The 18,388-nt window shown below is 38.9% G+C and overlaps 1 protein-coding gene and 1 long non-coding RNA gene across 8 annotated transcripts in view; one reads left to right on the top strand and one right to left on the bottom strand.

The window, feature by feature from the left end:
• Positions 1-18,388, bottom strand: part of MLLT3 (MLLT3 super elongation complex subunit) — a 324,734-nt gene that overhangs the window by 14,473 nt on the left and 291,873 nt on the right. For all 4 annotated transcript variants that reach the window (XM_055577941.1, XM_055577939.1, XM_055577940.1 and 1 more), the window contains 3 exons: positions 7,625-7,694; positions 5,663-5,792; positions 2,535-2,634 (listed from right to left, as the gene is read on the bottom strand). In XM_055577941.1, the coding sequence (XP_055433916.1) occupies positions 2,535-2,634; positions 5,663-5,792; positions 7,625-7,694 (300 nt within the window). The remainder of the gene's footprint in view (positions 1-2,534; positions 2,635-5,662; positions 5,793-7,624; positions 7,695-18,388) is intronic.
• Positions 9,998-16,815, top strand: LOC129649945 (uncharacterized). 4 transcript variants are annotated; one of them, XR_008713443.1, is made up of 4 exons: positions 9,998-10,123; positions 15,188-15,301; positions 15,744-15,885; positions 16,255-16,815. It is a non-coding gene; the product is annotated as an uncharacterized LOC129649945 (long non-coding RNA). The 4 variants fall into 4 exon arrangements; XR_008713444.1 differs by having other exon boundaries at positions 16,252-16,815; XR_008713442.1 differs by having other exon boundaries at positions 15,744-15,976.

Here is an 18,388-nt window from a genome sequence, read left to right as displayed (position 1 = left end):
CAATCACTAGTAGCTCCTAACAATACTCAGGTTAATTACTTGCTTTGTTGACATATGGCTCTCTCTCTTTGTTCACTTTTTTTCCAAGAATTAGAAATGTCTGACTCAATGAGCACTTTCTCTCTTCCCCAGTCCCTAGAAAATTGAGAAAAAGTAAGGAAACCATAGCTTTGCCTGGTAATTTATAGAAACTTTGAGACTATTATCAACCTACACAGAGAATAGTCAAGGGATATGAAAGAAGAAGACTCAAGAGTCTGCCCATTTCATAGTTTGGCCTTCCTGGTATGTTTTCGCTTATTTCATGTGAAATTTCAGATCATCACTATCACACACACACACACACACACACACACACGACTAAACACACTCCAGTTCTAAGACACAGGTCCAGAGGAAAAAGCACCCTTGGGGTACATATATTTCCTACCCTAAACTAGTTAAAACTGAAAGCATATGGACCCCCTTATTATGCTTATAGGTATATGGAGAAAGTGACATATAACTGAGTATTCCTGACAGATTGATGACTCACATGTGTGAAGCTACATTTGTCAAATAAACATATGCCAAGAAACCAGTGGTATGCTATTTAATCGGATAAAGCAAATTTTACCCTTTCTAGATAGATGGTACCATTTCAATTTTGTTTTGCTTTTTTTCATCCTGCCAGACAGTCAATAAAAAAAAAAGTCTTGACAAAGAATCTAAACCTTTCCCTGAAACCAGGGTCACGTCAAGACTGCAGCAGATCCAGGAAGAGACTGGGGCAGTTCTGTCTGCAAGGTAAGATGGTGGCTTGTTGAAGCTGCATTTACTTAGCAAGCATAGTCTTCACTCCACCTGGGAACAATGCTGAAGGAGACTACTACAGGGCACAAAAGCACAGCCTATAATGCCCTGCACTCCTGGCCCTGCCAAGGCCACCGTCACCGCCCAGGAAGAATCCCAATTTCAACACACCACTCACTGGAAGCAGAAATCAGGCCTACGTAGGTTGAAATTGGATATAAAAATATATTTCAAGGTCCAAATGCTATTCTATTGACAGCTTATACTGAAGCACACAATTACAAAAGAATCCTCCAAGTTATCCAGTCAGCCAGCCTAGGGCCCTTCTCCACTGACTGGCAATGATGGCCATGCCCATGGTCCTCACTCTCCCCAGCCATGCTTGACTTTGGAGTACTGGGCAGCCACACTTGAGGGGACGCTGGCTGGGTCACGGGTATGGCTGGCCCTGGAGGTGGGGAGACACATGGGCTGTGCGGAGTCAGGATAAGGAAGAAGAAAGTACAACTCCTTGCAGGCCAGCCTGTAACGGGTGACGAGGTTGGGCCTGCAGTCACATGCAGGACACAAAGAAACTGCAGTTGAACTCCAACTGGTGAGGTAAAGAACACTGATATTATTCCTACTTAATAATGGAGGCTTTAAGTTGTAGATCAATTAGATGAGGAATTTTAAATTTTAAGAGATTTTTGCTTTATATGAAATTTGAAATGAAAAAGTCTTCGGCTATAAAAATCACATTTTCCCCATTAAAGAAAGATCACAGATTTCAAGGACAAGGCCACTTAAAACAACAGGTAGGACACCTGTGAAACAGAATACTTTTACAAACCACATTTTCAAGTTAACATTCATACGGTAACTTGAATTAAGCAATTATTGTGAGGTCTCGTGGAATCTGTCTAAATAAGGAAAAAAGAATAACATGGTAATAGAGAATCAACCTAATGCATAATGAGGTTTTTTTTTTTACAATACTTGAAAACAGCTTATTTTATCAAGTGTTTAAAATAATCATTCGTTTAACGAAAGCTCTTCATCACAGCTTTGCAAGCTCTGCCTAGACCTATCCAAATAACTATATTCTTTACTCTGATTATCAAATTAATAAGCTTTCTTTAGCTGGACTTATAACAACAGTGATAATGACCATTGTTTACTCTATAGTTTATAAATGATTCCTTACAATCCCAAGTGATAATCCTTTTTCCCTGGATAAGCACAGAGGCAGAGCACCTGTACTAACCATATATCATCAACTGTTTGCTAAGAGGTATGAACCATGCTTCATGCTCTTTACACACACTTTTTTGTTACCCTCTCAGTAGCCAGTAAGGTAGACATTAATATCCTCATTTACAGATGAGAAAACGGAGGCTAAATTAAAAAAATTTTTGTACCAATAAACTACTATAAATCAGTAAAACAGAGAACCAGGCTTTATACAGCTCCAAAGGTCATATTCTTCCCAATTGACAGGGGGGAAATATACAGAAGTCAGGAGTAAATGGGTAACACTTTTTGTCACCATCCTGTCCTGCATCTATTGACATTTAACTAACTCATCCAATACCATACTTTTGTGACAACTTAAGTACTTTTACCCTATGTGTTTAGTCCTAAGGTTGTAGGTTCCCAGCTATTTGCTGTCAAGAGGGACTTTGTTTAAAATTTAAGGGGCAAAATGCCTGGCATACTTTGAGTTCTGCAGAATCGTGAGCAGTGCAGACCCGGAAGCTTACCTGGTTGTTGCTGGCTTTTAATAAGGGTGGCGGGGGGTCATGATGTAGGGGTGACGAAGCAGAACTGCTTTCACTATCACTGCCATCACTTAAGCTAACTCTGAAAAGAAACAGAGAAGTCAGTCGCAGCGTTACAGGCAATTCTTGAAATATCCAAAGAATTAGGGGTAGAGAGCAAGGCATCCAAACATTCATCTTCGGGAACTTGTTTTAGCTCATACAATCGCTACTACGTGCCAGCATTTACTTTGTATCTAGAAAGGGGTTAAACATTTGACTTGCTCCTTCTCATTTAATAATCTCCATTTCATAGGTAAGGAAACTGAGACAAACTGGATCACTCACATAGCGTCACAGAGGTAAGAGTGCTGGTTCTAGGATTCAAATCCAAGCAATGTGACTCGCAGCCCTGGTACTCGGCCAGTATATTTTGCTGCCTTCATTTATTCATTTATCTCCCTGTTCCAGATCCATCCACCTACTGTCATAAGCATGTCACCCAAGCTGGAAGTTCAGCAAAATCAGACAGTCCATAGGTTACTACCCTTTTCGCCCTTCCTTTTCCTCTGCCTATTTGTTACAGGTGAAAATTTTACAAGTACGGTTGAAATACAGGGTGCAGGAATGGAAGTAACTGCTAAGAAGAATGTGGACCACGGCCCTGCAGGACTGACAGTTCAGGGTGATGTCTGAGGGTGGGAGGTGTGAAGCTCAACATGACAGACCCATCACCAATCATTTCCACTGTGTCATGATGCAAAGTTGACCCTAGTTCTGATGCAATTCCCTGGAAATACACCACCGAACAGGAAAAGACAGTGTGTTTGGGAAAACTGCTTTAGAAAAATACAGTGTCTTTCAACAATGAAAGACAATAAAAATATCACCTCATTTTTTTCTTCCTTTCCATTCAAAATGGAATTTTCTTTCAGCGAGAATAGGAGATACGTCTTTATTTACTCTGCTGAATGTGTGCACTCTTTTAGAAATGTCCTTCAGGGTTTGCTCCCTCGCTTCGGTTATATAGTAACCTAATACAATATTCTTCTCAGAAACAGAAAATGCTTTAGAAATCGGATAGTTTTCCTGTCGTTCTGAATAGGCAATCACATTCCAGCCCTATAATACATTCAGATAGACAAGACACGAGATAGGAAATGAAAAGGATACACTGGGACGTTCTTTTAGGAAAAAACTGACGGAACTTGTTTTTCTTAACTAAATTACATTAATGAAGTGTTCAGTTGAAGCGCTGCTTTAAAATGCTTCTTGACTGAAGTGGAAGGCTGAGTATTTAAACTGATTAAACAGTTGAGACTTCACAAGTGCCATGAAGATCAAATGTTACCCGGGCGGGGGCTGTGCCAACAGCATATGTCAGGAGGGAGGGAGAGCCTTGCAAACAACACACATCACACATCAGTCAACTCACAAACATGTATGATCTGACCCATGTTGACTCAGGGGACAAGGCAAAGAGGGAACAGGCCACAGCCCATCACAGAGTGTCTAGATCGTCTACATACTAAGTTGGGAGATGTCTAAACTGGTTATGCATTTTTTCACCAGCTAAATGTAAAAACAGTCAGTGGTCAGGATTTCGATTGTTATAAAGATGCTCCTCGCCTACAAGTGTCAGTTCATTTTTAGGGGTTTTTTTTTTTGCCCCATCAGTTTCCTTCTTGTCAGATTAAAACTTGTAAAGGGAAACATTATAAGGCCAAGACCATAAGGTTCCTTATGTCTCTCTTATTTAAAAGGAATACAGATGGGTGATTTTGGGAGATGAGTAGAGAAAAAGGAATTGAGTACAGCCATAAGGAAGAACCACTGAGAGATGGGACAGGGTATATATTCTAAGGAGACTTTTCTCCAAGGACACGAAGGAATTACCAATTAGCAAACACATGGTCTGTCCAGTTTGGGTTAAGATCACATCATTGTGGGGAATTTTAGGGCCTGCTACCCAGTAATGGATAATGAGAAAAGACTTAATGCAATATATTATCAATGTAATTGGATTTTAAGTTCAAATAGATTCATATTTTTTCCTACTCAAAACCCATTAAAGTAAGCACAGCTATTTGTTTTGCTCATGATAAATAAAATTCTCGAGGCAATTTCAAGTTGACTATTAATTATAAGTGACATGAATTAGCATCTTTCCAATGCAGAAGTATGCCTCGCCGCATTAAAGCTACTTAAGTAATAGCGCACTTAAAAGGAATTTAGTTTCTGGAAAACACACAGGTGATCCCAGTTTTAATTAGGTCACACATAATTCATTGAAATCAATCATGCATTTCTAACTACAAACAGCGAACACATTTCCTCAAATTCTGAGTTATGAATACCTACAGCAACGAAGCTACACAAATTCTTCAAATGAAAGCAGAGTTCATTTCAGCCGCCGGTCCAGCCACCATGGCATTTACTTTGAAGAGCAAAAGCTTCCAATAGGACTTTTTCTCTGTAAAATTTATAGAGGAAAAACCTCTCCTTTCTGAGAACAAGGGATAAAATAGTTCCCTGGGGAACAGTGAGTGTAAGCATGCCAAGGTGCCCCAACTTAAACTTTGTAAGGCGTATAATCTATAAAAATAGTATATATTATATACAAATATCGTGTATTAACATCTATAAATGGAATCTAGAAAGATGGTACTGATGAACCTATATGCAGGGCAGGAATAAAGATGCAGATGTAGTGAACCAACTTGAGGACACAGCATGGGGGTGTTAAATAGTGGGAAGCTGCTACATAACACAGGAAACCCAGTCTGACACTCCCTGATGACCAAGAGAGAGAGAGTTATGGCTAATCTGTGTTGTTGTATAGCAGAAACTAACACAACAGGATAAAGCAAGCACCCTCCAGTTAAAATATACACACACACTATACTATCGAATTACTATGCTGTACACCTGAAACTAACATAATATAGTAAGTCAACTATACTTTAATAAAAATAAATAAAACAAATTCAAAATGCTTTAAAAAAAATGAATGTGACTATTTACTTGCCATCGTTTTTGGTGTTTCACATTTTTGCTGTGGTTATACTCTTAGATCCAGTGAAAAGGTATGATTCCATCCCAGGGAACCTCATCTCTACCAAGACACTCACCTGCGACTTCGGCTGCCCCCTCTATTTACAGGTCTCTCCATTTCGGAGTCATTGTCATTATCCTCTGCTTCATCTGATTCCTCCTCATTGTCATCAGAATGCAGATCTTTCATTATAGACCTTAAAGGACCTGAGCAATGAGAATGAACCACAGGCAATCAAATACACTTAGCCATAGCCGACACAGGGATAGCTCACCAGCACAGAACATTGCTTACAAATTACCATCATCAGATACAGTTATACAATTTACATGATAAATCTGGTAGTTTCTGGAATGCAACCTCTGCCAAAACACTACTTTCATAACACATGCCCCAAAATGTTCTTTACAAAATCTCTTATTTCCTAGGAATTTTTTTCCTATGCATTTTTCTTCCCTAAGAAAAATCACACCTAAAAAGAAACAGAAAGATCTGTTAGTAAATTGAATGTTTTGTTAGGTTAATCCATGTATTGAAAAGTTGAGACTAATAAATCACCATGGTTGTAACTTGTTCTTAGCAAGGCGGCCTTTGTGTGGTAGTTTTTGATCTATTAAGGTTTAGCTGTTCCTTTTATTTCAAGGTCAATTTCAGGTCAAGCAAGCATTTCAGTCAAGTTCAGATTATAAAGTATTTCAATTCCATGGTGCAATGTCCTATTTCTGATCTTCATATTGATCTTGGACACAAGGTCTTGTTGCAACAATTTTGTTTAGCCAGTTTTATTTTTTTGTTATTTTTTATTATTTTTGTGTAGCCAATTTATACTTTTTAAGAATTTCCTGGCAAAATATTGGCATGAATTTACCTAAATAAGACCATGTAATAAAACAGTGCCCAGAACATTCAAAACAGTATCCAGTATTAGATGGTAGAGAAACATCAAGGCAGAACTAATTTTATTCTAGAATGTAAAAAAAACAAAAATTAAATTCACAGAAAAATGCATTAATGTGGCTTATTTTCATCATACTACTATAAATGTAATGAAATCAAAATACATATTTCTAATCTTAACAGAAGAGATTGTAAGGACAATGGAGAGAGTGAGAGAGGCACTTTCATCCTAGATTAGCCAATTCCTAAAGGCTAATCTGTGATAGGACTATCTGAGCTATCATTGCCTTACTTCAAAATAAGTGTTGACTCTGTGTAATCTCACATTCTTCAAACTCCAAATTTCTCTGCTTTTGTAATGGGCTTTTATCTTGGGAAGTCAGTGGAACAAGAACTCTAAACAGCCAAAACGAACAGTGTCTTTTACTTTTTTCCTGGAAGCTTAGCCTTAGCCTAAACGCACACAACAATTTAATCCTTTTCAAAACATGCAAGGCCATCAGGAATTCAATGCAGTCAATCAAAAAAAAGTAATGTGCAACGTGATGCTCAGAAACAGATTATTTCTTGATATAATCTGTTTCCCTGTTTAAAAAAAAAAAATTGAAAAACGGGCCTGTGTTTGTAGAGTTTCCACACATGAAAAATGGAACATATATTTAGTTAATGTTTCAGTTTAAATTTTTTTACTAAATTTATTTTGAGTTTGAGTAGAAGAAAATATATTCTAAAGACAGCAAATTAACACTCACCACAGAAAAAAGTCTATTAATCTGTAGAAAAATAATAAAATGAAAGATGTCCAGGAGGGGGGCTAAAAACCTATTTCTCTCTGTCAAAGCCTCTCAAGTCTAGCTTTCACTATTGTATTTCCTTTGGGAACTCCCTGGAATGGGCTGTGTCTATAATCCTTTTGTAAAATGGGACTCTGATGGCAGGGACTGGAAAAAGGGGAATTTCTAGAGGCTGGCCTCATACATCAGAACAATACTCAAGTGCATTCCTAGGGGAAATAAATACAACTGCATAAAAGCCAAGTTATCATTCAAATAATAAAACAGTAGAAAATAGGCCATAAATCAAGTCATTAAGATGTTTTATGAGAAAAATGTTTCCGAGCTGGCCCGGGAGATGTGGATACCTTGTTGCCTGGTCTGGGATGGTGTGAAGCTGGAGCTGGAGCTGGAGCTGGCAGGACTGGGCTGTTCAGACTTGAAATAAGAAGAGAAAAGCACCATCAGTAAATGCATAGGATGCTACACACCTAAAATTAGAAACACCATTGCTGCTCAAACAGATTTTGCCCTACAAAAACAGTCTGACACTGTGCTAGAAAATGACTACAAATTGCCTCATTTCAAAAATGCTAACACAGGAAAGTCAGTGTCCTTTTTGTTTTGTCCACAATAGTTTCATTAGATGCAGAAACAAGTGTAAAACCTCAAGGATAATGAGGGACACTCGTAAGGCAAGAAACCTGGCTTTGATTCCACTCCTATGTTTACTGTCATCCGCGTTGCTTTCTGAAAGATACCTTGATTACCCTTTCTGCAACGTTTGATTGACTCAACTGGTTAAAACATAGTGGTAATGAGGCCAAGGTCATTAGTTCAATCACATTATGAGCCAGTTAATTTTACTCTGGTCCAAGGCCATGACCCAACCCTAACCTCGTTCATCCACAGTTCACAAATGGAGGCCAGTGATTGCAAGGAGACCTGGCCAAGTCCCACAAACGAGTCAGGGGAAAATGTTCCCACCACTTAAAACAAAACACACCCTTTAATTCCACAGTACAGTGATGCAGGGAAAGAGCATCATGTACACACGCCACTCTCAACACATTCTCTTCATTCCTTAGTACCCAGAACAAGTTCCACATCCTCCTTGACCCACCAACTCAGAGTTCTCTTCCTTTCCCAAACCCACTGAAAATGTGGATCATCCGTTTGCTTAGAAGATCTGCTATGGAATCATGCTACCTCTGATGTAGATGTTTTTTCTTTCCAGTAACCTGCCAGCACTTGAAAAAGCTGGGATTGGAGCCTCCGCCTCGTGCTTCTTGTTATGCCCTCATACTCAGCAACACGCACTGCATACAACAGGCGCTCTTTCTCTGTGACATTAGGCCCTCTGGTCCACCATCTGTTTTGTTTTGTTTTTTTTTTTTAAATTTATTTATTTTAATTGGAGGCTAGGCTAACTACTTTACAATATTGTAGTGGTTTTTGCCATACATGGACATGAATCAGCCATGGCTGTACATGTGTTCCCCATCCTGAACCCCATTCCCACCTCCCTCCCCATCCCATCTCTCAGGGTCATCCCAGGCCACTGGCCCTGAGTACCCTGTCTCACACATTGAACCTGGAGTGGTGATCTATTTCACATATGATAATACACATGTTTCAACGCTATCTGTTTTTATGAGACTTTCTCGTAGGTAACAGTGGGAGGAGAAAACAGATGGACAGAACTATGCAGAGAAAGTGATCATGCCATCCAGACACTTGAATTGTACACATTTGAGGCCCAGTTTGGAGAAGGCAATGGCACCCCACTCCAGTACTTTTGCCTGGAAAATCCCATGGACGGAGGAGCCTGGTAGGCTGCAGTCCGTGGGGTCGCTAGAGTCGGACATGACTGATCGACTTCACTTTCACTTTTCACTTTCATGCACTGGAGGAGGAAATGGCAACCCACTCCAGTATTCTTGCCTGGAGAATCCCAGGGACGGGGGAGCCTGGTGGGCTGCCGTCTATGGGGTCACCCAGAATCGGACACAACTGAAGTGACTTAGCAGCAGCTTAGCAGCAAGGCCCAGTTTGGGCTTCTCTGATGGCTCAAGATGGGAACGAACCTGCCTGCAATGCAGGAAACCCAGGTTTGATCCCTGGGCCAGGAAGATCCCCTGGAGGAGGGAATGGTAACCCACTCTGGTGTTCTTGCCTGGAGAATCCCATGGACGGAGGAGCCTGGTGGGATATAGCCCACAGGGTTGTCATTAATTTAAAATAACTTAATGTTGATCAATTTGGTTGGAAGAGGGCATTATTTTTCTCCCATTTCTAATATGCTCATAGTTTAAACTACATGCTCATGTCACTTGAGAAACTTCTGAGGTCTTCTCACGGTCAGGACACATCTTCGTTGCTCAGTGGGTGACTACGTTTATCACGGCCACATGGAGGACAACCTGGAGCACAATCAGAAGCCACTCCATGAGGATGAGAATCTCAGTTCGATTCACACTGCAGTTTCTCCCCCTTGATCTTCTCAGCTCCCCTCCCTTCATTGAATCCACTACCCCCTCCCCTCCAAGCAGCACCAAGCTCCACAGACTCAGACACAAGGAAGCACTTTCAGGCATTCCTAATGCATACTTCATATCCCGAGGCTGGATGGGAAAACAGGTGTCAGCAATCTACCACTCACCCTCCAGGAAAAGAGCCAGACGGGACCTCTAATGAGCAGCAGGTGGCCCACCAACCCACCACCCCTGCAAGTTTTCCTTGAAATTTGCAGCACGAGGTCCACATTGCTATTCGTGACCCACAAAGAAGAGCTGGTGGACAAGTACAGAGGCCTGTGAGAGGTACCCTTCACTCTGTCCAGTGTCTTCCACTTCCCAGACCCTGCGGTGAGTCACACAACTGAAAGGGGAGGCAGCACAATGCCCAGCCGCAGACATTTCTCTGGGGGTCCGCAAAGCACTCCCGCTCCTCTCCAAGTTGCTCTCTTCAGCCATGAAAAGTGTCTGCAAATGGTAATATTTTGATAGTTCTGGAAACCATTTTGGAGCCAAAAAAGAGGTTTCCTTAGAGAGAGCTGCAATCCCCATCCTGCCTGGCCAGTACACGCTATGCTGGACTTTGAGGAGATGTTCTGCCAGAGCTATTTGCTGTGAGTGACATTAATTAGGATCAAGAGGACAGTGGCCATCTCTCCAACTCCCCCATGCTAAATGTGACCCATCTGTCTCAAGCATCATGCCAATGCTGGAACCAAACCTGGAGGCAGCCTTCTTTTAGCTTCCTAACCATAAAAAGGTTAATAATGCCACAGTTGCTAACCATCAGAAAACTGGCAAATGCTAAAGAACATAATACAACCAGAGCAAAAGGCTTTCTATTCAATGTTTATCATTAACACCCTGGCTCTTTCACCAAGCATTTGAAGGGGTTTACAGTAGAAGACAGTCATTCAGTGAGAATATTAAAATGGAAACTTTAATATGGAAACTTTTCACGGTTGAAAGCAACGGAGGTGGATGGAGAAGGATAAAGTGTTGAATGGTGGGCAGAAAATTCCCATGTCCAGAAGGTTTTTTGCCATCAGGACAAGGACTTGTAGAATGTGAGAGCTAAGGAGACCTCTGAATCATCAAAAAGAGTGATTGTCATACTTCCATGAGCAGTAGAGAACCAACTGGGAGAGCTGGTAAAATGCAGACTCCTAGGCCCCACCCAGGGTGTCTAAGTCAGGGAGAGTGATAAGAACCTGGATTTCTTACAAGCTGCTGTTCTGAGGGCCAACCAGACTTTTGAGAACCACTGGCCAAAGACTCACAGATTCATAGCTGTGAATATTCATCGGAATCAGCTAGGGGGATTCTACACACGAGGAGACTCTGATCCAATATATTTGGCAGGGCCAAATCAGGGAAGCCCTCTCTTTTTATACATGCAAAAATATGTTGTTAAAAGAATCATAACTTTAAGAAAACATAAGAGTTTGCATCATGAGAAAAAATATAAACTTATCGATCTATCCAGAGGTAACAACCCAGCATAATCTTCAAAGTATTTGGCAAAAAAGCCCCCTGACAGAACATAGCTGCTGCTGCTGCTGCTGCTAAGTCGCATCAGTCGTGTCCGACTCTGTGTGACCCCATAGACTGCAGCCCATCAGGCTCCCCTGTCCCTGGGATTCTCCAGGCAAGAACACTGGAGTGGGTTGCCATTTCCTTCTCCAATGCATGAAAGTGAAAAGTGAAAGGGAAGTCGCTCAGCCGTGTCCGACTCTTAGCGACCCCATGGACTGCAGCCCACCAGGCTCCTCCGTCCATGGGATTTTCCAGGCAAGAGTACTGGAGTGGGGAGCCATTGCCTTCTCTGACAGAACATGGCTACCAGTGAATAAAAACATTCATGAAGCATGTATAATTGTGTTTTGGTGGATAGACCTTACACTAACCAAAGGTGACCAGGACAAAATTCAACTAGATGTTAACTACTCAAAAGCCATTCTGCTACTAGATGAGGCTGATCCAGCCTTAGATTTTATCAAGTCCAACAAAACCAAGCTGGAGGTCACTTTGTTTGTTTTAAAATCAGATTTACCCACCAAAAACACAAGTCAAAGATGACTATATAAAACTAGGTATGGTTGTGTGTGTTACAAAAAGTTTTCGCCATAAACAGAGCTAGATTAAGATCTTAACTAGGCCCCAAGGATTGAAGAGATTATGTATCTTCCTTTTCCCTCCCTAGGTGTGCCAAAAACTAACTGCAGGGAATTCCAATGAGGTTCCGATGTCCCCCTTAATTTAAGACTTATTTTTGAACATTAAAATTTCCACTAAGAAAAAAAGTTTTTTGTGTGCTTCTTCTTGCTTATGCCCTAAGCACGTGTTTAGCTGATGTACTAAGCAACGCACACTAGACATGAAGTTTCTTTAAACAGTCTGTTCCACAGTGACAAAAGTATAGGCTGAAGAATCTCAAATTCTATTGCTCATTAGTATATGTTTTTAGGAAGATTACTTAAGCATTAGTTTCCTCAGTGAGGGCACTGAACCTCATGTAGAAGTGCTAATGTTAAGTTGATATAATAAAGTAAAAAATCCTAGCCCATGGCTTATATAACGGCAGCTAATCAATACTTAGTTGCAACTACTTTTTACAATAGATCATAAACGCCTCTATTGCCTAAAACAAGATATATCTTTACTACCAAAACAATGGGCCTACCAAGATTTGCAAAGCAATCTTCAACATTAAATGGCTATGCAAAACCATTTTGTAATGGATTTTCTATGGAGGATTATTCTTGTCCAAGACAAGTAAGAAAAACCGCATGTTTACAACTCCTAGAAGTTAAGTCCTAGAAGTGTTGTTGCTTCAAACAAGAACACCTGTCAATGTAGGTCACATGATAGGACTTGTAAAATCTGCCATTGTTTCTTATGCTTGGAGCAGATTTCCTCTTAGGTAATCAGAACCCAGAATTTTCATCTTTTCTAATGGGCAACTATATTTTTGAACAAAATTTCAACTTGATCTTTAAAACAATAAAAATAAAGAAAAGGTGGGAGAATTATATATACCTTTCTTCAGGGGAAAGGCAGAGAATATGGTATAAGTAAATTATTTTAGACATGTTTTAGACATATTGCTACTTTATTTTCACAAATTTCTGTTTTGTTTAGGAAAAAAACACATACCCTGCAATAAAGATTATCTTTTCTTTGCACAAATATTCAGACTTTGTCAAGGATGAGTACTAATCAAAGAAGAAAACACATATGTAATACACTTTTAAAAGACTACATCATTCATGATGTATATCAACTAAATTTATCATAGCAATCATTTCACAATATATACATATATCAAACCACTATGTTATGAACCTTAAACTGATATGATGTTTTATAACAATTATATCCCAACAAAACTGAGAAAAAAAACTACCTCATTTAGTTTCTCTATGATAAGAAACTAATCAAACTCAACTTTCAAATAAACATTTGATTTTAAAGAAAAATGACATTCAACATCCATTCTAGACAATGTTCTTCATCCTATGAACACACTCTTATCAATTCCCATTAATAGGTAATATATTGTGAGAGCTATGTCAATAAAAGGTAAGGTAAAAGTTAAGCTAGGAAATAAGTATTAAAAGTTACAAAATAACACTTAAATTTAACAAGGTTATTGCAACAGTTAGAGAAGGCAATGGCACCCCACTCCAGTACTCTTGCCTGGCAAATACCATGGATGGAGGAGCCTGGTGGGCTGCAGTCCATGGGGTCGCGAAGAGTAGGCCATGACTGAGCAACTTCCCTTTCACTTTTCACTTTCATGCATTGGAGAAGGAAATGGCAACCCACTCCAGTGTTCTTGCCTGGAGAATCCCAGGAACAGGGGAGCCTGGTGGGCTGCCGTCTATGGGGTCACACCCAGTCGGACACGACTGAAGTGACTTAGCAGCAGCAGCAATGCAACAGTGAATTGTCAAAAGGCTAAAAACAACAAGAGTTTTAATCTTCATTTGGTTTTACATTAATAACTTTTTCAAAATAAACATGCTAAAAGAACAAAACCTTATTATACAGAAAGGTATATGAAAATAAGAGTAGAAAAATCAGTCAATAACTCTAGCCTCTTAATGGATCTTTGTGTAGATCTATCATGGTCTTTATTTCATTTGTTCTGCCATGAGAAAGGCAAGTAGTTGTATGGACTAAATGTGTTTTCCCCCAAAAAAATTCTATGTTGAAGTCCTAACCCCCATGTGATGGTATTTGGAGATAGTCTTTGGGAGTAATCAGGTTAGATGAGGTCATGAGGGTGGGGCTCTCAGGATGGGATTAGTGCCCTTATTTAGACAAGACACCACAGAACTTGCTCCTCCCTCGCTTCTCCTATGTCAAGATACAGTGAGAAGGTGACCAGCTGCAAGCTAAGAAAACAACCCTCACAGAGACGCCAAATTGACCAGCACCTTGATCTTCCCAGCTGATTTCCCAGCTTCCATAAATAAAAATATTAAAAAAAGTTTCTGTTGTTGAAGCTACACAGTCTATGGTATATTATGGCAGCCAGAGCTGACTAAAATAGCAGAACACATTTTTAATCTCCATTTACTGGTGATGAAATTGAAGCACAATAAAATGAAGTGACCAATGGGTCACTCTGGACTTTCCAGGTGGCTGAATGGGTAAAGAACCTGCCTGCAATGCAGGAGATATGGGTTTGATTGTTGGGAAGATCCCCTGGAGGAGGGCATGGCAACCCACTCCAGTGTTCTTGCCTGGAGAATCCCATGGACAGAGGAGCCTGAGGGCTACAGTCCATGGGGTTGCAAAGAGTCAGACATGAGTGAAGTGACTGAGTATAAGCATGGGTAATATTTAGGTGGATTACAACCAAGTTTTGTGACTTCTAATCTAGCCCTCTTTATACTGCACCTATTAACATTAAAGAAGATCTATCAGTTTAAAGCAGAGTTCTGAACAGACTAACACCACTTTATAACACTAGTCATGGAACAAAGTTTTCTATGTCACTGGGAAACTGAATACCCCTCTAAGGGACAGCTTGTGAGCAGCATCCAAAGCAAACTAGTGGTAAAAACACTTCACCCCTGGGGCTGTATGTCTGTATTAACTGCTTCTAACATTCGTCCAATCAATACTACATTAGATCCTGGCTACTCACCTCACTAGTACAGTAAGTTTTTTTCTTTTCTTTTTTTCAAGAAGCAAGTAAGTTTCCCCTCTGAACTATCCTGATCCTCTTGACACTAGCATTGATCAAGAAGACTGGCAAACACATCAAGCAACACACTACAATCATTTACTTTATTTGCCTTCAAGGGTGAACTATCACTTTCCCCAAGCCATGAAATCCAGGGTTTAAAAAAATAGATTTAATGCTTTAAATAATCTGTTAACAACTCTTTCTTTGAAACCAAGGTTTAATTGGAGAAAGAACACTGGAGTAGGAAGCTGGAACCCTTATTGCCAATTACTCAGGTCTGTGAGCACACGGAAGAAAGCACATCTCTCTTGGGCAAACCCTCTCCATTTGTAAGTATCATGACAACGTGAGTGAATCCGATGTTAAATTATAATTGTATTTAGTCTCTTGGACCCTTGTATTAGCAAAAGCTATTGTTATGTCCACCATATGCTGGTAATAGAGGAGGATCCTAAGAACTACCTTACCTATGGTTAGCAAAACAGAAAAGATATCTATTTCTATTATATTTTCAACTTACAGACAAAGTCATTCTGGGTGCCAAGATAATTGGCTTTACATCGAGGTGCCTCTGTTTTTACAACTGCATTTGTATTCTTCATTATTATTGCCATCTTCACTATTATTATTAAGTGCCGTCAACATTTGTCACCATCCCTCCCTGTCTGAGAACACAAAATCCCATTAGGAAACGAACTGGCCTTGGGGAACAAGGGTCTATAAATCTTTCCATAAGACCCTTTTCCACACTTGGCTATAATTTTCTTTCAGCTTCTTCTCTTTTAAACAGAGGAGCCTCAAGTCTTTTATCTCTCATCACCAGTTGTACTTTGAAGGCTGCTACTGACTATTGTGGACGGAACATGTGATCTTTCAAAAAAATCCAGTTGTTGCAAGATGGTGCATGTGCCAGGTGTGTTCTGAAAATCACTCACTTGTTAAGAGCTTTAGGAATGAGAAATCATCTGGAAAAGACCATGTACAGTTGTGCCGCCTCTAAGCATGTAAGCATTCCCTGAGTAAAGACTGCACACATTCATTTTGATATTTGGCAAAACTAATACAATTATGTAAAGTTTAAAAATAAAATAAAATTAAAAAAATTAAAAAAAATTAATAAAAAATAAATAAATGTAAGCAAAAACCACACACACACACACAAAAAAAGACTGCACACAGAAGTTGAGTTTCACAACTGGCCGTTAATTATACCACCTATTTGTAATGTTAGAGACATCTTTTAACTAGTCTTTTTTTTCTCTTTCATACATTTTAAAAGTAGAGGAAGAAAAAGTTACAGGAGAGTTTAGAGCTATAATGCCTCACAAAAGAGAAACAGGAAGAAGAAGAAGAAGAAAAACAGTTTCCTGATAGAATTGCCGCATAATTAACTGTTATTGAAGCTGACCAATGAACATCAAAACACCACTGCTCATCAGCCAACAATAAGATCACTTAACTGTTGTCAGAACTACTATTCAGTTGCTTGTGAAATAACCCACCTGTGTAGTGCACGAGACACTTGAAATAATGAAAAAGTGTCAGTGGATTCTTTGTATAAGGGCAGGGCCCAATAGAATAAAATACTAAAAGTACATTTTATGTGGTTATAACTCTCAGTTTGGGATTATAACATTTTAAATATAAAAGTAAGTTAAATCGAAGGAATTCAGAGTATCATAAACATGGTAAATAATTGAAATCAAGTAAAACAGAGATATATCTAAAGAGATCATCTTGACAAGACATTTACCTGCATTTCCTTGTTAATTTTAGACCCTTACAAAATGGCTTACTTAAAAATGGTCATAGAGTAATTGATTGACCCAATAGAATCTTTATAGACCTACACAAATGTCAGGACGTTTTATTAATTTTAATCTTTTAGCCATCTTAGAGAATTTTCCCCATTAAATGTGAAGCTTAGATTTACCACCATAGCCGCAGCATTAAGAGTTCATTTTATTCACTAAATGCTTATATCCATGGTATTTGGACTTCCAAAAACAACCAAAACTCACTGGGGAAAAAAGTACTGATTTAAAATTAACCAATCAGCATCAGGTTAAAAATGCAACACTTCTCATGGTCAGTCTACACAACAAAGATTATTAATAGTTGCAAGAACTCTTTCTTTACAAACCTGTATCTTCCTAATCAGAGTAATAGTGTATTTTTCAGGTTATTTTACTGGAACCCTTTCTTCTGGATGACAGCATCTCAAAGTTCCTTGGGTGTGGATATGCACATGTGTTCACAAAGATGTGTGTAATTTAATCCATAGGGGTAAGAGAGAATAGGACCTTTTTCATGTTTATTTTCTGTCTTTACCTTTTAAACTTTCAATTTTTTTGTATGTGTTTTCCTATATATGTTAATATGGCTATTACTATATGTATAATCTGGAAATATGCATATACTTGGGGGCACATGTCTATTAAGAGAAGAGTTTTAATATCAACTCTATAGATAGTCAGTTTTAATTCTGTAATTTACCTGCTCAAATCTTAATTATATGACAGATTTCAAATTCTGGGGTGATATGTGCTAAACCTATAAGGCACCATCATTACAATTTACTCAGGGACTGTCCAGATTTTTGTATTTTGTGCTCAAAATTGACTTAGAGCTTAAATGTTTAATTTTTAAGTTAAAAGTATTTCAACAGAGTTCCTTAACAAATAAGAGGCAACACAACCTATTTAAAAGATTTTAAAGTACATATATGTCTTCTTAAAAGTCCAACGAAAAAATACTCTACATGACCTCCTTCTCCCCAAAATTTGAAATTACCTTCACTGTGGCTCTATTTGAAGCTCTCATTTTATAGTATTGGCTGAAAATTACACAATATTAAGTGAAACTGAAAATTTTTTTTAAAACAGGCTAACATCTAAATATTTTATACTTGCATTCACTTCTCTTAAAATATTAAGTACTAACAAACATTTTAAAAAATAAAGCTATTTTTTAAAATTCCCTTCTATCAAAAAAAAAAAAAAAGAACTAAAATAGCAAAAACACAGCACATTTAAAAGATTGTTCTCATGTGAAAACATTAGGAGGTGAACTTTTTGTTCTCAATGTACTCCCTTAAAAAACGTAGTATTTAGAATCAACAGATTCCCTATTAGTAATATTAGATTCTTGTCAAGAATAGGAGGAATGTTGCTGCTTATAAGGCTGTAAAGGAACCTACATTTCCATGCACACATCTTATATAGGCCTAACAGTTGCTTTTCTTCATAAATCAATCTATTGTTGCACTTCATAATGAGAAGGCAGATTTACTGCCTTTTACCGCCTTTTCTCACCATCAGAAAGATGCCTATTTGGGTCATAGAACGTTTCTCTTCTTCAAGGGTGTTTGGGATTAGGGAGGCAGGGGCAAGAACCTTTAACATCTGCTCCCTTCA

This window comes from Bubalus kerabau, chromosome 4, assembly GCF_029407905.1.
Source record: "Bubalus kerabau isolate K-KA32 ecotype Philippines breed swamp buffalo chromosome 4, PCC_UOA_SB_1v2, whole genome shotgun sequence".
NCBI classification, from domain to species: domain Eukaryota; kingdom Metazoa; phylum Chordata; class Mammalia; order Artiodactyla; family Bovidae; genus Bubalus; species Bubalus kerabau.
Note: the sequence above shows the minus strand (reverse complement) of the source record. Positions and strands in the feature narration are given on the sequence as shown.